Source organism: Mobula hypostoma, chromosome 14 (assembly GCF_963921235.1).
Source record: "Mobula hypostoma chromosome 14, sMobHyp1.1, whole genome shotgun sequence".
Taxonomy (NCBI): domain Eukaryota; kingdom Metazoa; phylum Chordata; class Chondrichthyes; order Myliobatiformes; family Myliobatidae; genus Mobula; species Mobula hypostoma.
In genome coordinates this window covers 47,327,520-47,348,194 of record NC_086110.1, presented here as the reverse complement: position 1 = coordinate 47,348,194, position 20,675 = coordinate 47,327,520, and the positions used below count along the sequence as shown (strand labels likewise).

The window sequence follows — 20,675 nt, the reverse complement described above, 5'->3', positions numbered from 1 at the left end:
AAAATAGAATTAAAAAGGTAGTTCATGGGTTCGATGTCCATTCAGAAATTGGATGGCAGAGGAGAAGCTGTTCCTGAATTGTCGATTGTGTGCCTTCAGGCTTCTGTACCTCCTTGCTGATGGTAGCGATGAGAACAAGGCATGACCTGGGTGATGGGGGTCCTTTGTGATGGATGGCACTGCTCTTTGAGGAAGTCCTGGATTCCATGGAGGTTAGTGCCAGTGATGGAGCTGACTTACAACTCTCTGCAGCTTATTTTGATTCTGTGCAGTGTATCCCCATACCAGACGGTGCAGCCATGTTGTGAAATGTGCTGCTTTGCAGCAGCAGCACAGTGCAATGCATTAAAATTACTATAAATTACAATAAAAATAAATTAATAGTGTAAAAAGAAAGCAAAATTATAAGGTAATGCTCGTGGTTTCATGGATCATTCAGAAACTTGATGGTGGAGAGGAAGCATTTGTTCCTAAAATGTTGAGTGTGCATCTTCAGTCTCCTGTACCTCCTCCCTGATTGTAGTAATGAGAATAGAGCTTGAACCAAGTGGTGGGTGTTCTTCATGATTGATGTCACCATCTTGAGGGATTGGCTTTTGAAGATGCCTTCGATGACGGGGAGGCTAGTGCTCTTGTTGGAGCTGTTTGAGTCTGCCACTCCGCAGCATTTTCCGACTCTGTGCATTGACGCCTCCATTCCGAATGTCCGGAATGTTACTCTCGTTATGCATTGGCAACAAGAGACGGAGCTGGCTGTATGTGCTCCACAGGAGTTAGAGCGCCAACAGCAAGCTGCCAAGCCCCAAGCATCAGCCCCCAGCTTCCACCTCAGCTGACAGATCAGTGAGTACGCAGTACGCAGCAGGGCAACTGGCAATGGTGAAAAGGAGGAAAATGGAAACATTGGCTCCAAAACAATTGCTGAGTATTGCTTTCCTGGTAACTTCCCTGAAACTTTCTATTAGGTTGGTTAGACATGATCTACCACGCATGAAGCCATGTGGTCCTTTGGAAGACCAGAATGGTAATTCATGTGTGGAGCCAGAACAGATGGGGGAAGATCTTAAATAAACTTTTTGCATCTGTATTTACTCAGGAGATGCACACAGAGTCTTAGAAGTGAGGCAATGTAGCAGTGAGGTCATGGACCCTATACAGATAACAGAGGGGGAAGTGTTTGCTATCCCTGCAGCAAATCAGGGTGGATAAATCCTCAGGGCCTGACAAAGTGCTCCCTTGGACCCTGTGAGAGGGAAGTGCAGAAATTGCCAGGGCCCTAGCAGAGATATCTAAATCATTCTCAGTGACAGGTAAGGTACCATAGGATTGGTACCTTAATGTCAGCCCCCAGCTTCTACCTCAGCACTTGACAGATCAGTGCAAGCATCAGTACACAGTAGGGCAACTGGCAATGGTGAAAAGGAGGAAAATGGAAAAATTGGCTGATGTTGCTCCGCTGTTTAAAAAAGGCTCTAAACATAAACCAGGAAATTATAGACCAGTGACCCTGACATCAGTTGTGGGGAAGTTATTCTAAGGGACCGGATATAGAAGTATTTGGTTAGACATGGACTGATTAAGGATACTTAGCATCGCTTCAGGCGTGGTAGATCATCCTTAACCAATCTTATTTTCGAGGAAGTTACCAGGAAAGTGGATGAAGGCAAAGCAATAGATGTTGTCCACATGGACTTTAGTAAGGCATTTGACAAGGTCCCACATGGGAGGTTGATCAAGGAGGTTAAGTTGCTCAGCATTCAAGATGGAGGTAGTAAATTGGATTACACATTGCCTTTGTGGGAGAAGCCAGAGATGGTTACCTCTCTGACTGGAGTCCTGTGACTAGTGGTGTGCCACAGGGAGCGATGCTGGGTCCATTGTTTTTTGTCATCTATATCAATGACCTGGATGATAATGTGGTTAACTGGATCAGCAATTTTGTGGATGTCACCAAGATTGGGGGTGTAGTGGACAACAGGGAAGGCTATTATGGCTTGTAGAGGGATCTGCATCAGCTGGAAAAATGGGCTGAAAAATGGCAGGTGGAATTTAATGCAAACTGATGTGAGATTTTGCACTTGTGTAGGTCTTACACAGTAAACGATAGGGCACTGAGGAGTGCGATAGAACAAAGGGATCTGGGAATAGAGGTCCATAATTCATTGAAAGTGACGTTGCATTTAGGTAGGGTCATAAAGCAAGCCTTTGACACATTGGCCTTCATAAATCAATGTATTGAGTATAGGAGATGGGATATTATGTTGAAGCTGTAGAAGACATTAGTGAGGCCTAATTTGGAGTATTGTGTGCAGTTTTGGTCACCAACCTACAGGAAAGATGTAAACAAGCTGAAAGAATACAGAGAAAATTTACAAGGATGTTGCCAGGTCTGGAGAATCTGAGTTTTAAGTAAAGATTGAATAGATCAGGTCTGTATTCCTTAGAATGTAGAAGATTAAGAGGAGAATGGATAGAGGTACACAAAATTATGAGGAATATCGATAGAGTAAATGCAAGCAGGCTTTTTCCACTGAGGTTGGGTAGGATTATAAGTAGAGGTCATGGGTTAAGGGTGAAAGGTGAAAAGTTTAAAATGAACATGAGGTGAAACTTCTTCGCTCAGAAGGTTGTTGGGTCGCTCAGGTTGATGGAGAAGGCAGTTTAAATGGTTTTCAAATGGACTAGATGGGCCAAAGGGCCTGTTTCTGTGCTGTACTTTTCCAAGACTCAATGACAACCCCAATGTCCTGATCAGCAGCTCTCTTAACTAAATAATAGGAGAGCAGAATTGTGAAGTAGTGTTGATTGGTTCACAGACCGTTCTGAAATACTTGACATTCGACTGGTCCCAGAAATGGAGAGCAGTCTGTACTGTGCTAATCCCAGTTTCCAGGTTCCCGTGAGATGCAGTGGACACTGTGATACTCCCGGATTTTCACAATGGGTGCAGAAGAGACATTTCCTCTAAGGGCTTTTGGAACTGGATGTGGAGGAGATTCTGCTGCACCGGAGATCCCAGAGCCAAGCTTCACCAGACTCCACCACAGTTCCATGGCTGGGATGTATCTATCTATTTCACTTCTCTCCCTTTCATTTTTCTGTTTATTTTGCTGATGGTGCTGAATTTCTTGTGTTACTTTGCCATCAGACAAGGAACAGCAGCTGACCTAATTTGCCCAATCTAACTGCATATTGAAACCCAAGACCATCATAACATTGCATTTTTACACACATTTTATATCTCCCAGTGTAATCTGTACCCCACATCCTAGATACAGTTCAGAGGCCTGTATATAATTCCCATCCGAGACTTTTTACCCTTGCAGCTCCTTAACTCTATCCACAAGGATTCTACATCTTCTGAACCTACGTCACTTGATTCTTAGGATTTGATCCTTTTTTTTTACCAACAAAACCACCCTAACCGCTGCGTCCACCCGCCTATCCCTTTGTAAGGATCAGTATCTGTGGATGTGAAGCTCCCAGCTATGGTCTTCTTTCAGCCATAACTCAGTGATGCCCATAATGTCATAATCTTTTTGTCTGATCGCCTATTAGATTGTGTTGGCTAAAAGATCTTTTGTACAAATCCTGTTATGTATAACTTATCAATTTCAGCAGCTACACAGCAGAAAGCATTTGGCATCAACCGTGCTGATCATCAATGAATAATAGTTAAGCATTTGTTCCCATTAACTTTCTAAAGGTATTTGCAGAGAAGGATCAAGCGACATTCGCAGTATTGCCTAAAACTTTAACTTGGAGTCTGCAAGTAGAACACATGAAGTGTGTATTTTAGAAACTTGGAAGTATACTTCATGTATTTGCACATTCATAAAATAAAGGGACGATGGTAAAATCTAGTTTCCACCTTTATGAATGGAGTGGAACATAATGAATCATACATACGAATGCACACAATATGTGTTGGAGGTCTGAAGTGCCAATTATTAATAGGAAGGAATGTGGAGCTCCTGCCAGATAGAATGGCAAGTTATTATGTGAATAGAATTCATGGATAGAGGGTATTTCCCTTTAGTTCCCCTTCCGATTAATTATTGTTTCCCTGAATTATGTTTGAGGCTCATTTCCTTTGAATTCATTCTTTTAAACTGATTTCCTCCATTCCTGTTCTGGACATGTGCTTGCAGGAAGTCCAGCCAAGTAAATCCCCACCATTGAGCACATCTACAATAGGCACTGCCACAAGAAAGCAGCATCTGTCATCAAGGATCCCCATTACCCAGGCCATGCTCTCTTCTCACTCCTGCCATCAGGAAGGAGGAACAAGAACCTTAGTGATTCACACAACCAGGTTCAGGAACAGTTATTACCCTTCAGCCATCAGGCTCATGAATCTCAACACTGAAATGATTCCACAACCTTTCAAGATCTCTACAATGCACGTCCTCAATAGTATTCGTTAATTAGTTATTTTTAATGGTATTTTCACAGTTTGTCTTCTTTTGCACATTGGTTGTTTGCCATCTTTGTTTGTGTGTAGTTTCTCATTGATTCTATCGTATTAATTTGTAACTACTGTGAATGCCTGCAAGAAAATGAATCTCATGTTAGGATATGGTAACACATATCTACTTTGATAATAAATTTACTTTGTACTTTGAAGTATTCACGACAGCACAGACATGTTGATTGCTGCCCTCGGTTCTAACAATGATATGTTGGATGGGGATTGCTGAGTTATGACTGGGAGCAGAATTCTTGGTTGAATTCCTACTCCAGGGGAACAGAGGGCAATTATTACATTGCTTTAGTTGCAACTGCTTAACATAGGAAATTCAGGAGCATGAAAACACCCATCCATCCTTCTTTGTGCAAGGGGGATATTTACTTCATGCTTTTCAAACTTTTAATGTGCATGACACAACTAAAATGACTGCCTTCCCTTACAAGTTGCTTTAAAATCCCAGTGAGTGTTATTTTGGCAACATCACTATCTTCTGAAAAGTCTGAACAGATTTACAACTTTGCTATTTGCTATTTTTAAGAAGACAGGCTATAAAGGGCTTCAGCTTTTAGAATATCTGGAGGCCAAGAACATGGCACCTCTTTTGGGAAACTATGCAGTTTGCTGTTTGCCATTTCTCACCACGCAAAGTACCACATTGTTTATATTCACAATTTGTTGCTTATCTTGGATGTTCTCATGGCTGCAAATCTAAACACCATGTCTAGTACAGAAAACTTTCACTGTGTATGGCAAACAGTAAAAATAATTAACTAGGACACAGATATCACTGTGTGCAGTCTGCCTCAGCACATAGAGCAGAGGTTAATTTTCCCAGGGTTTCACTGAAGATACTCAGAAATCATTAGTTGTACTTCTCTTGTACATCAGCACAAGAGATTCTGCAGATACTGGAGAGCGACAGTGTTGCACGCAAAATGCTGGAGGAACTCAGTAGGTCAAGGCAGCGTCTATGGAGAAGAGTAAACTGTCGATGTTTCAGGCCGAAACCCAGTCTCAAAAATACAACCAAATAAGCAAGTCCACTTAATAGTCAGAATGTATTCCAAGAAACAAGAGCACTGATGGAATAACCTTTAAAAAGGACCATTTCAACATTATAAACACTATTTGGAAATGAAAGATTTCTTTTTGTATTTGAAGAGCAGCAACTGAATTCTCATTGCATCAGCTAATATTGATCCTTTTATCTAATAAGAGTTCATGATGCTCACAGGATTAGAACATGTAAGAGCAATAAAATTTGGTTACCTTGGGATAGGCATGTCCACCCATTAAATTATATTAACTTAAATAAATACTTCACAGCCAGAGTGGGGTTCAGTGGGGCGGCACGGTAGCGAAGTGGTTAGCACAACGCTTTACAGTACCAGCCAACTGGGTTCAATTCCCACCGCTGCCTGTAAGGAGTTCATACGTTCTCCCCGTGGCCATGTGGGTTTCCTCTGGGTGCTCTGGTTTCCTCCCACAGGCCAAAGACTGGTTGGCAGGCTAGTCGGTCATTGTAAATTGTCCCATGATTAGGCTAGGTCAGCGTGGCTGGAAGGGCCTGTACCATACAGAACCCACATTAGTTCAATGTTGAAAGCAGGCACCATGAATGCACCTGAAGAAAACGCAAATCTGTGGCCACTTTTCCTTCACTAGCTCCGTCATTGCTGACCCAGCAAACATAGTCAGATAGCTCAGAGGTCACTTGGTCAACACTTGAGTCCCAAGAAGGGGTGGAGGTTAAGAGGGTCAGAGCTTCAGTCTGGGGTGTGGTGAGGGCAAAATTGGGACCAAAAGGATTACTTTGACAATAAAGGCCATAAGACCATAAGGCATAGGAGCAGAATTAGGCCATCTGGCCCATCGAATCTGCTCCGCCATTCAATCATGGCTGATCCTTTTTTTTTCTCCTCCTCATCCCCAGCTCCCGGCCTTCTCCCCGTAACCTATGATGCCATGTCCAGTCAAGAACTTGTCAATCTCTGCCTTAAATCCACCCAATGATCTGGCATCCACAGCTACATGTGGCAACAAATTACACAAATACATCACCGTCTGGCTAAAGAAGTTTCTCTGCATCTCTGTTTTGAAAGGGCGTCCCCCTTTCCTGAGGCTGTGCCCTCTTGTCCTGGACTCTCCCACCATGGGAAACATCCTTTCCACATCTACTCTGTCTAGGCCTTTCAATATTTGAAAGGTTTCAATGAGGTCCCCCCTCATCCTTCTGAATTCCAGCAAGTATAGACCCAGAGCCATCAAATGTTCCTCGTATGATAACTATTTCATTCCTGGAATCATCCTTGTGAACCCCCACTGGACCCTCTTGAATGCCAGCACATCTTTTCTAAGATGAGGAGCCCAAAGCTGTTCATAATTCTCAAGGTGAGGCCTCACCAGTGCCTTATAAAGCCTCAGCATCACATCCCTGCTCTTGTATTCTAGACCGCTTGAAATGAATGCTAACATGGCATTTGCCTTCCTCAGCACCAACTCAACCTGCAAATTAACCTTTAGGGTGTTCTGCACAAGAACTCCCAAGTTCATTTGCATCTCAGATTTTTGGATTTTCTCCCCGTTTGCAAAATAGTCTGCAGATTTATTTCTACTACCAAAGCGCATGACCATGCATATTCCAACATTGTATTTCATTTGCCACTTTCTTGCCCATTCTCCTAATCTGTCTAAGTCCTTCTACATCCTACCTGTTTCCTCAACACTACTTGCCCCTACACCAAATCTTCGTATCATCCACAAACTTGGCAACAAAGCCGTCTGTTCCATCATCTAAATCATTTATATATAGCACTAAAAGTGGTCCCAACATCGACCCCTGCAGAACACTACTAGTCACTGGCAGCCTACCAGAAAAGGATTTTTCTATTCCCACTCGCTGCCTTCTACCAATCAGCCAATGTTCTAACCATGTTAGTAACTTTCCTGTATACCATGGGCTCTTAACTTGGTAAGCAGTGTCGTGTGTGGCACCTTGTCAAAGGCCTTCGGAAAATCCAAATATACAACATCCACTGCATCCCCTTTATCTATTTTACTTGTAATCTCCTCAAAGAATTCCAACAAGTATGTCAGGCAGGATTTTCCCTGAAGAAAACCACGCTGACTTTGTACTATCTTGTCCTGTGTCACCAAGTACTCCATCACCTCATCCTTAACAATTGACTCTAACATCTTCCCAACCACTGAGCTCAGGCTAACTAGTCTATAATTTCCTTTCTGCTGCCTTCCTCCTTTCATAAAGAGTGGAGTGATATTTGCTTTGCTTTATTTGGGGGAGGTCATTACTTGTAGGATGTTGTTTGGCATATAATTAGGTTGGATTTCAATGCAGTAGGATCAGAGAGATTAGAAGTTAAAAAGTTAGTGGTGCGCAGGGGAAAGGTTGAGTGAGAAATGTGAGGGGATTGGTGGGAGGGAGATCTAAGCATATCTTAAAGGAGACCTTCCTGTGGGGGGAACTATACTCGGGATTCCAACGCCACAGACAAGTGACATACTGACTTTGTGAGTTCCCACGAGTGCTTTGGATTTATCCAACAAAGTCATGCTGGTGGTTGGCTTTAGGATTCGTTTCCAAGCCTCTCAATTTGGACTTTCTGAGGATCCCAGGTACTCACATTTTATTGACTCTGCCTCTCGCCGCTTCTCCCGTCAAGCTCTGAAGGCGACGCTCTCCGCCATGAGGAGGTACTTGGTGTCCCTATCCCAGACCCTTCCACACCTTCGGGACACTTTCTTCGCCGTCTGTAATGGTCCTACCCGTTATTTCATCCTCCGTCGGATTCACGCCAGCAATCGCCGTTTTTTTTGACTTTGTCATGTTAGGCAAAGATCGCAAGATCCTACATCTACGGACTCCAGAGCCTGCCGGCCCCGACACTAGCAGGCATGAACTTCAGATTGCGGCGGCTGCCATTGATCTCGCCGGCTCCAACACCTCAGAACATATTCAAAACCCGGACTCCATCAACGACCATGGGTACCTTCACAGCGATCGCGCAACCACTAACTGTGACTCCAGCCTTGAACTTCAGGCCGGGTCTTTATGTGCTGCTGTTGTGACTCCCGTCTCCCCTTCCCCCACCACCACTCCGCAGCCCCGTCTTCCTCAGATCCCATCGTCAACTCCTGGGTACTCAGAGGCTCCATCTTCCTCTCACCCCAACCCTCCCCTCTCCACTGACACTACCAGCCTCCCTCCTCCCCCCTCTGATCCCAGCTCTCATCCGTGCCGGGTCTTTACCATCCCCTCCGACCTTCAGCTGTCTGAGGCAGAGCGCTCTGTTCTCAGTAAGGGCCTCACGTTTGTCCCCCTTCGCCCACACCTCAGCGAGTTCCGTGTTCGCCATGATGCGGAACTTTTCTTCCGCCGTCTCCGTCTCCGAGCCTACTTCTTCGGCAAGGACTCTTCCACCCCCACCGATGACCCCTTCTCCCGTCTTCAACCCTCCTCTTCTTCATGGACACCCCGCTCTGGTCTTCTGCCTGCTCTGGATCTCTTTATTGCTAACTGCCGACGGGACATCAACCGTCTCGACTTCACCGCACCTTGTCCCCATTCCAACCTCACTCCTTCGGAACGCTCTGCTCTCCACTCCCTCCGCACTAATCCTAACCTTATTATTAAACCCGCTGATAAGGGGGGTGCTGTTGTAGTCTGGCGTACTGACCTCTACCTTGCCGAGGCACAGCGACAACTCGCGGATACCTCCTCTTATCTACCCCTCGATCGTGACCCCACTAAGGAGCACCAGGCCATTGTCTCCCACACCATCACCGACTTTATCCGCTCAGGGGATCTCCCATCCACTGCTACCAACCTTATAGTTCCCACACCCCGCACTTCCCGTTTCTACCTCCTACCCAAGATCCACAAACCTGCCTGTCCTGGCCGACCTATTGTCTCAGCTTGCTCCTGCCCCACCGAACTCGTTTCTGCATACCTCGACACGGTTTTATCACCCCTTGTTCAATCCCTTCCGACCTATGTTCGTGACACTTCTCACGCTCTTAAACTTTTCGATAATTTTAAGTTCCCTGGCCCCCACCGCTTTATTTTCACCATGGATGTCCAGTCCTTATATACTTCCATCCCCCATCAGGAAGGTCTCAAAGCTCTACGCTTCTTTTTGGATTCCAGACCTAATCAGTTCCCCTCTACCACCACTCTGCTCCGTCTAGCGGAATTAGTCCTTACTCTTAATAATTTCTCCTTTGGCTCCTCCCATTTCCTCCAAACTAAAGGTGTAGCTATGGGCACCCGTATGGGTCCTAGCTATGCCTGCCTTTTTGTTGGGTTTGTGGAACAATCTATGTTCCGTGCCTATTCTGGTATCTGTCCCCCACTTTTCCTTCGCTGCATCGACGACTGCATTGGCGCTGCTTCCTGCACGCATGCAGAACTCGTTGACTTTATTAACTTTGCCTCCAACTTTCACCCTGCCCTCAAGTTTACCTGGTCCATTTCCGACACCTCCCTCCCCTTTCTAGATCTTTCTGTCTCTGTCTCTGGAGACAGCTTATCCACTGATGTCTACTATAAGCCTAGTGACTCTCACAGATATCTGGACTATTCCTCTTCTCACCCTGTCTCTCGCAAAAACGCCATCCCCTTCTCGCAATTCCTCCGTCTCCGCCGCATCTGCTCTCAGGATGAGGCTTTTCATTCTAAGACGAGGGAGATGTCTTCTTTTTTTAAAGAAAGGGGCTTCCCTTCCTCCACTATCAACTCTGCTCTTAAACGCATCTCCCCCATTTCACGTACATCTGCTCTCACTCCATCCTCCCACCACCCCACTAGGAATAGGGTTCCCCTGGTCCTCACCTACCACCCTACCAGCCTCCGGGTCCAACATATTATCCTCCGTAACTTCCGCCACCTCCAACGGGATCCCACCACTAAGCACATCTTTCCCTCCCCCTCTCTCTGCATTCCGCAGGGATCGCTCCCTACACAACTCCCTTGTCCATTTGTCCCCCCCATCCCTCCCCACTGATCTCCCTCCTGGCACTTATCTGTGTAAGCGGAACAAGTGCTACACATGCCCTTACACTTCCTCCCTTACCACCATTCAGGGCCCCAAACAGTCCTTCCAGGTGAGGCATCACTTCACCTGTGAGTCGACTGGGGTGATATACTGTGTCCGGTGCTCCCGATGTGGCCTTTTATATATTGGTGAGACCCGACACAGACTGGGAGACCGCTTTGCTGAACATCTACGCTCTGTCCGCAAGAGAAAGCAGGACCTCCCAGTGGCCACACATTTTAATTCCACATCCCATTCCCATTCTGACATGTCTATCCACGGCCTCCTCTACTGTAAAGATGAAGCCACACTCAGGTTAGAGGAACAACACCTTATATTCCGTCTGGGTAGCCTCCAACCTGATGGCATGAACATCGACTTCTCTAACTTCCGCTGAGGCCCCACCTCCCCCTCGTACCCCATCTGTTACTCATTTTTATGCACACATTCTTTCTCTCACTCTCCTTTTTCTCCCTCTGTCCCTCTGAATATACCTCTTGCCCATCCTCTGGGTCACCCCCCGCCCTCCTTGTCTTTCTTCCCGGACCTCCTGTCCCATGATCCTCTCGTATCCCCTTTTGCCTATCACCTGTCCAGCTCTCGGCTCTATCCCTCCCCCTCCTGTCTTCTCCTATCATTTTGGATCTCCCCCTCCCCCTCCAACTTTCAAATCCCTTACTCACTCTTCCTTCAGTTAGTCCTGACGAAGGGTCTCGGCCTGAAACGTCGACTGCACCTCTTCCTATAGATGCTGCTTGGCCTGCTGCGTTCACCAGCAACTTTGATGTATGTTGCTTGAATTTCCAGCATCTGCAGAATTCCTGTTGTTGGCCATAATGTTTCCTTTAGTGGAGCTGAATGGTAGGAGTAGTGGGAGGTGTTGGTAATGATTCTAGGCTAAAGTATTTTCAGTCACAGTGTAATCAACAAGAAAGGTTGATGCATTTCTATTTTTGACCCTGACTTTCATCTCTTTCTCTTATTAAAGTTCCCTTATTCACTGGGTGCACGAACAAAAGTGAACTATTTAAATACACTTTGGTAGAAACACAAAACAACAGTCAAGAGCATGCTGACCTGTTCCCCACTTAGAATTGTAACTGATGTGTTGTTTTAGAAGGGCCTCTCCTATTGACCAGCTTGGCCTGAGTGGAGACAGTCTGCTGGAGGGGATGACAAAGTTCCACTGCACACCATCTTCAGAGACTTCTAAAAATGATACATGCTGAAGTAAATAATTCAGAAAATCAATTCTTTTAAGCATTTTTAAAGATAAAAAATAAATTAATTTAAAACATGATTAATAACTAAAATCATTCATCTAAAGCAAAACAACTTTGAACAAATCACTTCTACTTTGCCTGTTTTGAGAAAAGTAGGCTCAAGGATGTCCTGTGGAAGGTTTGGTAAGGGAGCATGCACAGAAAATATTTTCACTTATGGTGAAGAGCACATGTAAAGGTCAGCAAAATATGAAAGTCACCAAGAAATCTAAAAGTTAATTCAGAGGAGGATCACCCTGCTAGTATTTTTCAAGTGCCAACTTTTAAAGTAGAAGTCAATAGAAATGTTCATGTCGAGTGAGAGCCAGTTCTAGCCCATGAAAACAGCTTCTGCAGCAGGAGTGACTCATTAAGTGCACACAGCATGAAGGAGGACTGCTTCTTCGTCAGTCTGTGATTGAACCAGTGAGCCTTAAAGTGTTGTATTTCCTGTATAGATAACACACCATTCTGTGAGGACTAACATTATTTGACATGCATCTGAAACTGAGCTGCCAGTGAATTTACCAACCTGATGCACTTGGTTGAATTTCTGAAGTGGAGCATTGCAATGACCACACTCATGCTCCATTGTAGCTTAAATCATTTCCTGTTACATTGTGCTGAGCAAAAAAGGTTTTAGATTAGCTTAAATAAGATTCAACTTTATTGTTATTATGCCAAGTATAGATACAAAGCCAATGAAATGCAATTAGCATCTGACCAGAAGTGCAAAAGAATAGTATTATTTACAAAATAACTGCGAATAAAAAGTAAGTGCGACAGCATACAAATATAAAAGTACTGAGACAGTCCAATATGCATGAAATACTGCTTAGCGCTGTGATGTGAGGTTCGGCAGTGTCACAGCCTCAGGGAAGAAGCTCTTCCTGTGCTTGCTGGTGTGGGAGCGGAGGCTCCTGTAGCGCCTACTGGATGGGAGGAGAGTAAAAAGTCCATGGTTAGGGTGAGATGCATCCCTGATAATGCTTTTCGACCTGCCCAGGCAGCGTTTATGGTAGATGTTCTCAATGGTGGGCAATTGGGTGCTGATAATTCGCTGGCCAGTTTTCACCACCCGCTGGAGTGCTTTGCGATCCAATATGGGACAATTACCATACCACACTGAGATGCAGTTGGTGAGTATACTTTCAATGGTACAGCGGTAAAAGTCCGTCAGTATCCTGGGACAGAGGTGAGCTTTCTTGATGCTCCACAGGAAATAAAGGCACTGTTGCGCCTTTTTGATCAGGATGGAGGAGTTCAGAGACCAGGTGAGATCACCGGAAATGTGAACACCAAGGAATTTGAAGCTTGATGCACGCTCCACTACAGCTCCATTGACGTAGATGGGGACATGGGTGTGGCCAGTGGTAAAAAAGGACAAAGGAGAATAAATTGCTTTACTAAAATATGAAGTCCTCAAAATTTACCCATTGTGACTGTCTTACAGCCCTTAGAATTGCTGTACCCCACAAACGGAAATATTTTCTCCATATTCACTCAATCAAAACCTTTCAGAAATTTAAAAGAAAACTTCTAGTAGGTTATCTGCTAGTTTCGTTTCTCGAGACGGGAAGGAGCTCCCTGCAGTCCAACTATCTGTTCATGAAACTCAAATAGAAACAAAACAACTGGAAAAGAGTCATCCTGATTGGCTACAATAAGTTAACTAAGCTTTCAAAATTAGTATTCACTCAAGTATGACTACAGGAAATTGTTTAACACTTTACATTAGAGAATATACTGCAGGAACTTCAGAAGTTAACTTATGAAAGGATATGAAAGGTTGTGAAAAGGATTTTGACTGCCATCTTGAGGCAAGCTGGATCAGAAGGCAGCAAGTATTATGTCTATAGTCCATATTTTTTTAAATCAGTCTATATAACATTTAAAGTATTAATCTGAAAGATCTGCATTTGCACCCAAAGTTGCTGTCTGTGAAAATTCTTAAATATGATTGTTTACTCAGCCAGCTTGAAGACCTCGTAGCTGCTGGAGGCCAGGGACTTTCCTGAATTGATAACTGACACTAACTAATGTGAGACAAGAGGAAGTTCTTGCCAAAAATGTATATCACTAGGATTTTAATGACAGCTTTCTCCAAGATCTCTGATAAGTGGACCTTGCCCATAACTTCTGGTAACCACTCTCTTCTTTTAACAATTCACCCCACCAGCCCCTTTCCCCATTTTCTTTCACAATCTGCTCAACACCTTCACTTCCATCCCGTTCAATCAGTGCACAGGATTCATGAGAAAGGGTGAATAAAAATAATATAGGGGCAAGTGGAGTGGCCGTTGTGTGAATGGGCCAGTGCTGAAGTGGCTTTGGCTCGTCAGGATTAGGCCAGATCAGGCTTGGGTGAGGTAAATATCTGACAAGTTTCTCCTTCCTCTTCTTCTTTATTCTCATCTGTTAGAGCACAGTTGGTGCAGTGAAAATAGCTCTGTGTATGAGATGTGAGAATTCTGGGTCACACGCAGCCTGCCGGATAACCACACCTGCACTAGGCGCACTGAGCTGCAGCCCCTCAGAGGATGTGTTAAGGGACTGGAGCTGCAGCTCAATACCTTTGACTCATATGGGAGACTGAGAAAGTGATAGATAGGAGCTACAGGGCAGTAGTCACCCTGATGTTGCAGGAGGCAGGTAACTGGGTGATTGTCAGGAGGAGGAAGCTAAATGGGCAGCCAGCGCAGAGTACCCCTGTGGCCGTTCCCCTCAGTGATAAGTATACTACTTTGGATATTGTTGAGGGGCACTGAGTCTTGCACTGTGGCTCAGAAGAGAAGAAAGGTGAAAAGGGCCACAATGGTGACAGAAGATTCCATAGTCAGAGGAACAGAGATGAGATTTGTTGGTGTGATGGAGACACCTGGATAGTATGTTGCTTCCCAGGTGCCACGGTCAGGGATGGCTTAGATTGGTTCTACATCATTGTAAAGGGGGAGATCGAGCAGCCAGAAGTCTTAGTACATAATGGCACCAATGACGTGGTTAGGAAAGAGAAGGAGATGCTGACAAGGGATTTTGGAGAGCGAGGTAGAAAGCTCAACAGCAGGACCTCCAGGGTAGTAATCTCTGGATTGCTCGCTGTGCCATGCATCAGTGAGGGTATGAATAGTGTTACGTACCCCGTAACTGGGTTGCCAAACCAGCAGAAATGGATCACTCAGTTGGAGTCTGGAGTACTAGAACTAAGAAAGTTTTATTAAAGAAACAAGCAACACAGTAATCGAAAGGATAATAAATGCAACAATTCAACAATGATAACCACACATGTGCACAGAATTAAGATAACAGCATCAATCAAGCTCTATCGTTGTCTAGGGGTAAATGACCAATTTCAAAATGACTCAAAGTTCAGTCCAGTTTGTAGTTCAGTTCGCAGTAATCGTTGCCATGGCGATGGACAAGGTGGGGGAAGAGAGAGAGAACAGGAACAACTGATCATTCAGAACACTGCTTCACTCACAGACCAGCGGGATGGCTCACAAACAGCTTTTGGGCGGGTCCTTGGTGATGTCACCTGAGGTCACCGACTGTGACCCCTCCTCCAGATGCGGTCGATCCTCTGCAGTGAACCCGGCACCCAGGCAAGGGCGGACACACACCGGGTTCCCGCTGATCGTACCTTTCCACCCTTGTCGTTGTCTGGCACTTCTCACCCACTCGTGAGAAGCGCACCGCTTCCAGGGTCTCGTTACCTCGGGTGGCGTGTGTGTCTGTCTTAGCGAACCTGTCCCTTTTTATCCCCCTGCTGGGGTATCGCCTGTCCATCACTTCAAACAGTTCAGGGTTCAAAGGGGGGAGCCGCTCCAGACAGCTCTTCCTCCCACATCCCTTCATTACACATCTCCAGACGCTGCTCCATTGTTCCTTATCTCTCCTTCCCCTGAGGGCAGGTGGCAGACCAACTGCTGATGCCACTGATGCTAGCCCAGGCCAGCAAACATCTTAATTTTATGTGTATTCTCGTAACAATAGGATGACCTGGTGGATGAATGCATGGCTGAAGAACTGGTCCAGGGGCAGGGGTTCAGATTTCTGGATCATTGGGATCTCTTCTGGGAAACATACGGCCTGTCCAAAAGGGAATGGTTACAGCTGAACCCAAAGGGGACCAATGTCCTTGCAGGCAGGTTTGCTAGAGTTGTTTGTGAGGGTTTAGACTAATTTGGCACTAATTTGGGAATCGGAGTGATAGTGCTGAGGATGGGGCAATGTGTAGTGAGACTGCTAGCAAGGACAGACTGGTGATGGGGCACAATTGCAGTCAATGGGATGAGCTGCAATGTAAAAGGGGAACAAAATCAAAAAAGGTGATGAATACAGGACTGACGATGTTATATTTGAATGCACGCAGTATACAGAATATGGTAGATGAACTTCTGGCACAGTTACAGATTGGCATGTATGACGTTGTGGGCAAAACTGAATCACGGCTGAAAGATGATTATAGCTGGAAGCTTAATGTCGGAGGATACACATTGTATCGAAAAGATGGGCAGGTTGGCAGCAGGTGGCTCTGTCGGTAAAAAATGAAGTCAAATGATTAGAACAAGGTGACATAGGATTGGAGGTGTAGAATCATTGTAGGTAGAGTTAAGAAATTGCAAGGATAAAAAGACACTCGCAGGAGTACTATACATGTCAAAAGGGCCGTGTTATGATAGTTATGGGAGATTTCAATATGCAGGTAGATTGGGAAAACCAGCTTGGTGCAGGATCCCAAGAGAGGAAGTTTGTAGAATGCCTATGAGATGACTTTTTAAAGCAGCTTGTGTTGAGCCCACTCGGGCATCAGCTATTCTGGATTGGGTATTGTGCAATGAACCAAAATTGATTAGAGAGCTCAAGGTAAAGGAACACTTAGTGGTCAGTGATCATAATATGATCGAGCCAAACCTGCAAGTTGAGAAGGAGAAGCTAAAGTCAGATGTATCAGTATTACAGTGGAGTAAAGGGAATTGCAGATGCATGAGAAAGGAGCTGGCCAAAATTGACTGGAAGAGAAAACTACAGGAATGCTGACAAAGCAGCAATATCTGGAGTTTCTCAGAGCAATTTGGAAGGCCCAGGATAGATACATCCCAAAGAAGAAAAAGTATTCTAAAGGCAGGATGATACAACCAGGGTTGACAAAAGAAGTCAAAGCCAACATAAAAGCTAAAGAGAGGGCATAAAATGGAGCAAATATTAGTGGGAAGTTAGAGGATTGAGAAACTTTTAAAAACTATCAGAAGGCAACTAAAAAGCCAAAAAGAAGATAAAGATGGAATACTAAGGCAAGCTAGCCAATAATATTAAAGAGGATACCGATAGCTCATAAAATGTAAATGAGAGGCGAGAGTGGATATCAGACCGCTGGAAAATGATGCTGGAGAGGTAGTAATGGGAGACAAGGAAATGGTGGACAAACTGAATAAGTATTTTGCATCAGTCTTCACTGTGGAAGACATTAGCAGTATGCCAGAGGTTTGAGAGTGAAAAGGGGCAGAAGAAAGTGAAATTGCCATAACTAGGGAGAAGTTTCTTGGGAAACTGAAAGATCTGAAGTTAGATAAATCACCTGGACTAGATGGTCTATATCCCAGGGTTCTGAAAGTGCTGACTGAAGAGATTGTGGAGGCATTAGAATGATCTTCCAAGACTCAATATATTCTAGCATGGTTCCGGAAATTGGAAATGCCACTCCACTCTCCAAGAAGGGAGAGAGACAGAAGAAAAGAAGTGATGGGCCAGTTTGTCTGATGTCAGTTGTTGGGAAGATGTTAGATTGATTGTTAAGGATGTGGTTTGGGGGAACTTGGAGGCATGTGATAAAATAGGCCATAGTCAGTATGGCTCCCTTTAGGGAAAATTATGGCTGACATATGAGGAAATAACAAGCAGGATAGACAAAGGAGAATGGGTGGATGTTGAATACTTGGATTTTCAGACGGCCTTTGACGAGGTGCCATACAAGAGCCCATGGTATTATAGGAAAGATACTAGCATGGATCGAACATTGGCTGATTGGCAGGAGGCAAAGAGTTGAAATAAAGGGAGCCTTTTCTGGTTGGCTACCAGTAACTTGCTGTGTTCCAAGATATTGTGACCACTTCTTTTTACATTGTGACCACTATGTGACTACTGTGTTGTGACCACTTCTTTTCACATTATATGTCAATGGTTTAGATAATGGAATTGATGGCTTTGTGGCCAAGTTTGCAGCTGATACGAAGATAGGTGGGGGAGTAGCTAGTGTTCAGGAAGCAGAGAGGCTACTGAAGGACTTAGACAGATTAGGAGAATGGGCAAAGAAGTGGCAGATGAAATACAGTCCTGGGAAGTGTATGATAATGCACTTTGGTAGAAGAAATAAAAATGTAGGCTATTTTCTAAGTGGAGAGAAAATTCAAAAATCTGAGGTGCAAAGGGTCTGAGTCCTCCTGCAGGACTTCGAAAGGTTAATTTGTGGGTTAAATTGATGGTGATGAAGGAAAATGCGATGTTAGCATTAACTTCAAGAGAAATAGAATATGATAGCAAAAAACAGCTTTGACCACCGGTCAATCCAGACATTGGAAGTTTTGAGAGGAGAGGACTTCAATCAGGTTCACTGCCCGAGGATAAAAGACAGCAGTTGGTGTTTGGGATTGATTAGCAAGAGCAAATTAAAGGAAGGCAGGGGCAAGCGCAGCAGCCATCATTGGAGTGAATATAGTCAGAGAGGTGACTTCGAGGCTTCAGAGAAAGCAAAGGAAAGAAAAGCTCAGTTTTTTTCCTTTTATTTATATCTGTTCAGCTAGGATGGTAGGGATGACAGGCAGGATGGTGGAATGCTCCTCTTGTGGGATGTGGGAAGGTAGGGAGACCTCTAATGCCTCTGAAATCTACAACTTGTCATAAGTGGCTAGGAACGGACCCAAGTGCAAGTCACAGGCACTGAAGTACGAGGGACAAGACTGGGATACAGGGTGAGGGCAAGGACATGGACACGAAAAACGGGAACCCGGAACAGGACTGGACAAGAGAACTAGGAGCCCGGGCTTGGAGTCCGAGCCAGAGACTGGACAAGGACCCAGTACCTGGGTCTTGCCTCTGGCTTGGACCCCAGAACTAGGCAAGGATGAGGCTTGGTTGGCAGGCAGGACAAGGCTGGAGTCTTCAGGCTAGAGGCTAGAGACCCAAGGCAAGGCTTGGCAGGAGGCAGGAGGCTGGAGTCTTCTGGCTTAAGGCTAGAGACGAGGCGAGGCTTGGCAGGAGGCTGGAGTCATCAGGCTTGAGGCTAGGCAGGAGGCTGGAGACTTGAGGCAAGGCTTGGGGCTGGAGGCTGGAGGCTCCTCCTGGGTAGGGCGCGGTTCCTCTTGGCAGGGCGCGGTTCTCCTCCCGATGGAGACAAGGGCCAGGAAGGGACAGAATCAACCGTAGGTAATGGCAAGACAGCCTGGCTTACCCGACGGAGGCAAGGGACAGGAAGGGACAGAACCAACTGTAGGTAACGTCAAGACAGCCTGGCTTACCTGACGGAGGCAAGGGACAGGAAGGGACAGAACCAACCATAGGTAACGGCAAGATGGCCTGGCTTACCCGATGGAGCTAGGTATGGGTGGCTCCAGGACAAGACAGCAAGACAAGGCAAGGCTTCAGGCAATGCAAGGCAAGATAGAACTTCAGGCGAGGCGAGAGTTACCGGCAATACAAGGCAGGGCTTCAGGCCAGGAAACAGAAGGCAGGGGAAGGGATACAAGGAGTAAGAACAAGAACAATCCAGCAGCCTCACCCTGGTCTCTGAAAGGTATTTATGCAGCCAGCCCCAACGAACATCAGCTGCCTCAATTAGAGCTCAACAAGAACAGAAACAGGGTAGACAGGAAAACCTGGAGCAAGGGTCGATGGACCGGACCGTGAACCGGAATATGGATTTTACGGACCGGACCATGACACAACTATGAGAAGTGCATCCAGCTGCAACTTCTAACAAACTGCATTAAGGAGTTGGAGCTGAAGCTGGATAAATTCTGGATCACTTGGAGAGCTCAGGTGGTGATAGATAGGACTTATAAAGAAGTAGTTACACCCAAGGTGCAGAACACTGGAAACTGGGTGACAGTCAGGAAGGGGAAAAGGGTTAAGGAGCCAGTGAAAGAGTAATCCTGTGACCATCCCCCTCAACAACAGGTATATCACTTTGGATACTGTTGGGGGGGTTGAAAATTGCAGTGGGTGAGTTTCTGGCACTGAGTCTGCCTCTGTAACTCAGAAGGGAAGGGGGAGAAGAGGACGCTGTGCTGAAAGGGGACTCATAAGTTAGGAGAACAGACAGGAGATTCTGCGGGCAAGAATGAGATTCCCGGATGGTATATTGCCTCCTGGGTGCCAGGGCCCAGGATATCTCACATTGAGTCCTCAGCATTCTTAAGCGGGAGGGTGAACAGTCAGAAGTCATGGTCCATGTAGGTACCAACAACATGGTAGGACGAGTGGCGAGGTTCTGCAAAGTGAGTTCTGGGAGTTAGGTGCTAAGTTAAAGGGCAGGACCTCCAGGGTTGTGATCTCAGGATTGCTACCCATCCCACGGGCTAGTAAGGCCAGAACTAGGAAGATTATACAGTTTAATATGTGGCTAAGGAGTTGGTGTACGAGGGAGGGCATAAGAGTTTTGGATCATTGGGCTCTCTTTCAGGGAAGTTGGGATCTGTACAGAAGGGGTGGTGTGCACCTGAACTGGAGGGAGACTAATATCCGAGAGGGAGGTTTTGTTAATGCTACACAGGGGGTTTAAATTAGGCTTGCAGAAGGATGGGAACCAGAGTGCCAGAACAGTTAGTGGAGAGGTTGTGGAGGCAGATGTTGGTAAGACCTCAGACTAAGTTAGGAATCAGAAGGTTGAGAATGGTGCAG

At 45.5% G+C, this 20,675-nt stretch overlaps 1 protein-coding gene across 1 annotated transcript in view; it reads left to right on the top strand.

Annotated features, from left to right (window-relative positions):
• The window catches only part of chst6 (carbohydrate sulfotransferase 6), a 95,982-nt gene that overhangs the window by 70,640 nt on the left and 4,667 nt on the right, over positions 1-20,675 (top strand). Inside the window, exon 3 of the mRNA XM_063067085.1 lies at positions 100-212. Coding sequence (XP_062923155.1) covers positions 100-145 — 46 coding nt within the window. The 3' untranslated portion in view covers positions 146-212. The remainder of the gene's footprint in view (positions 1-99; positions 213-20,675) is intronic.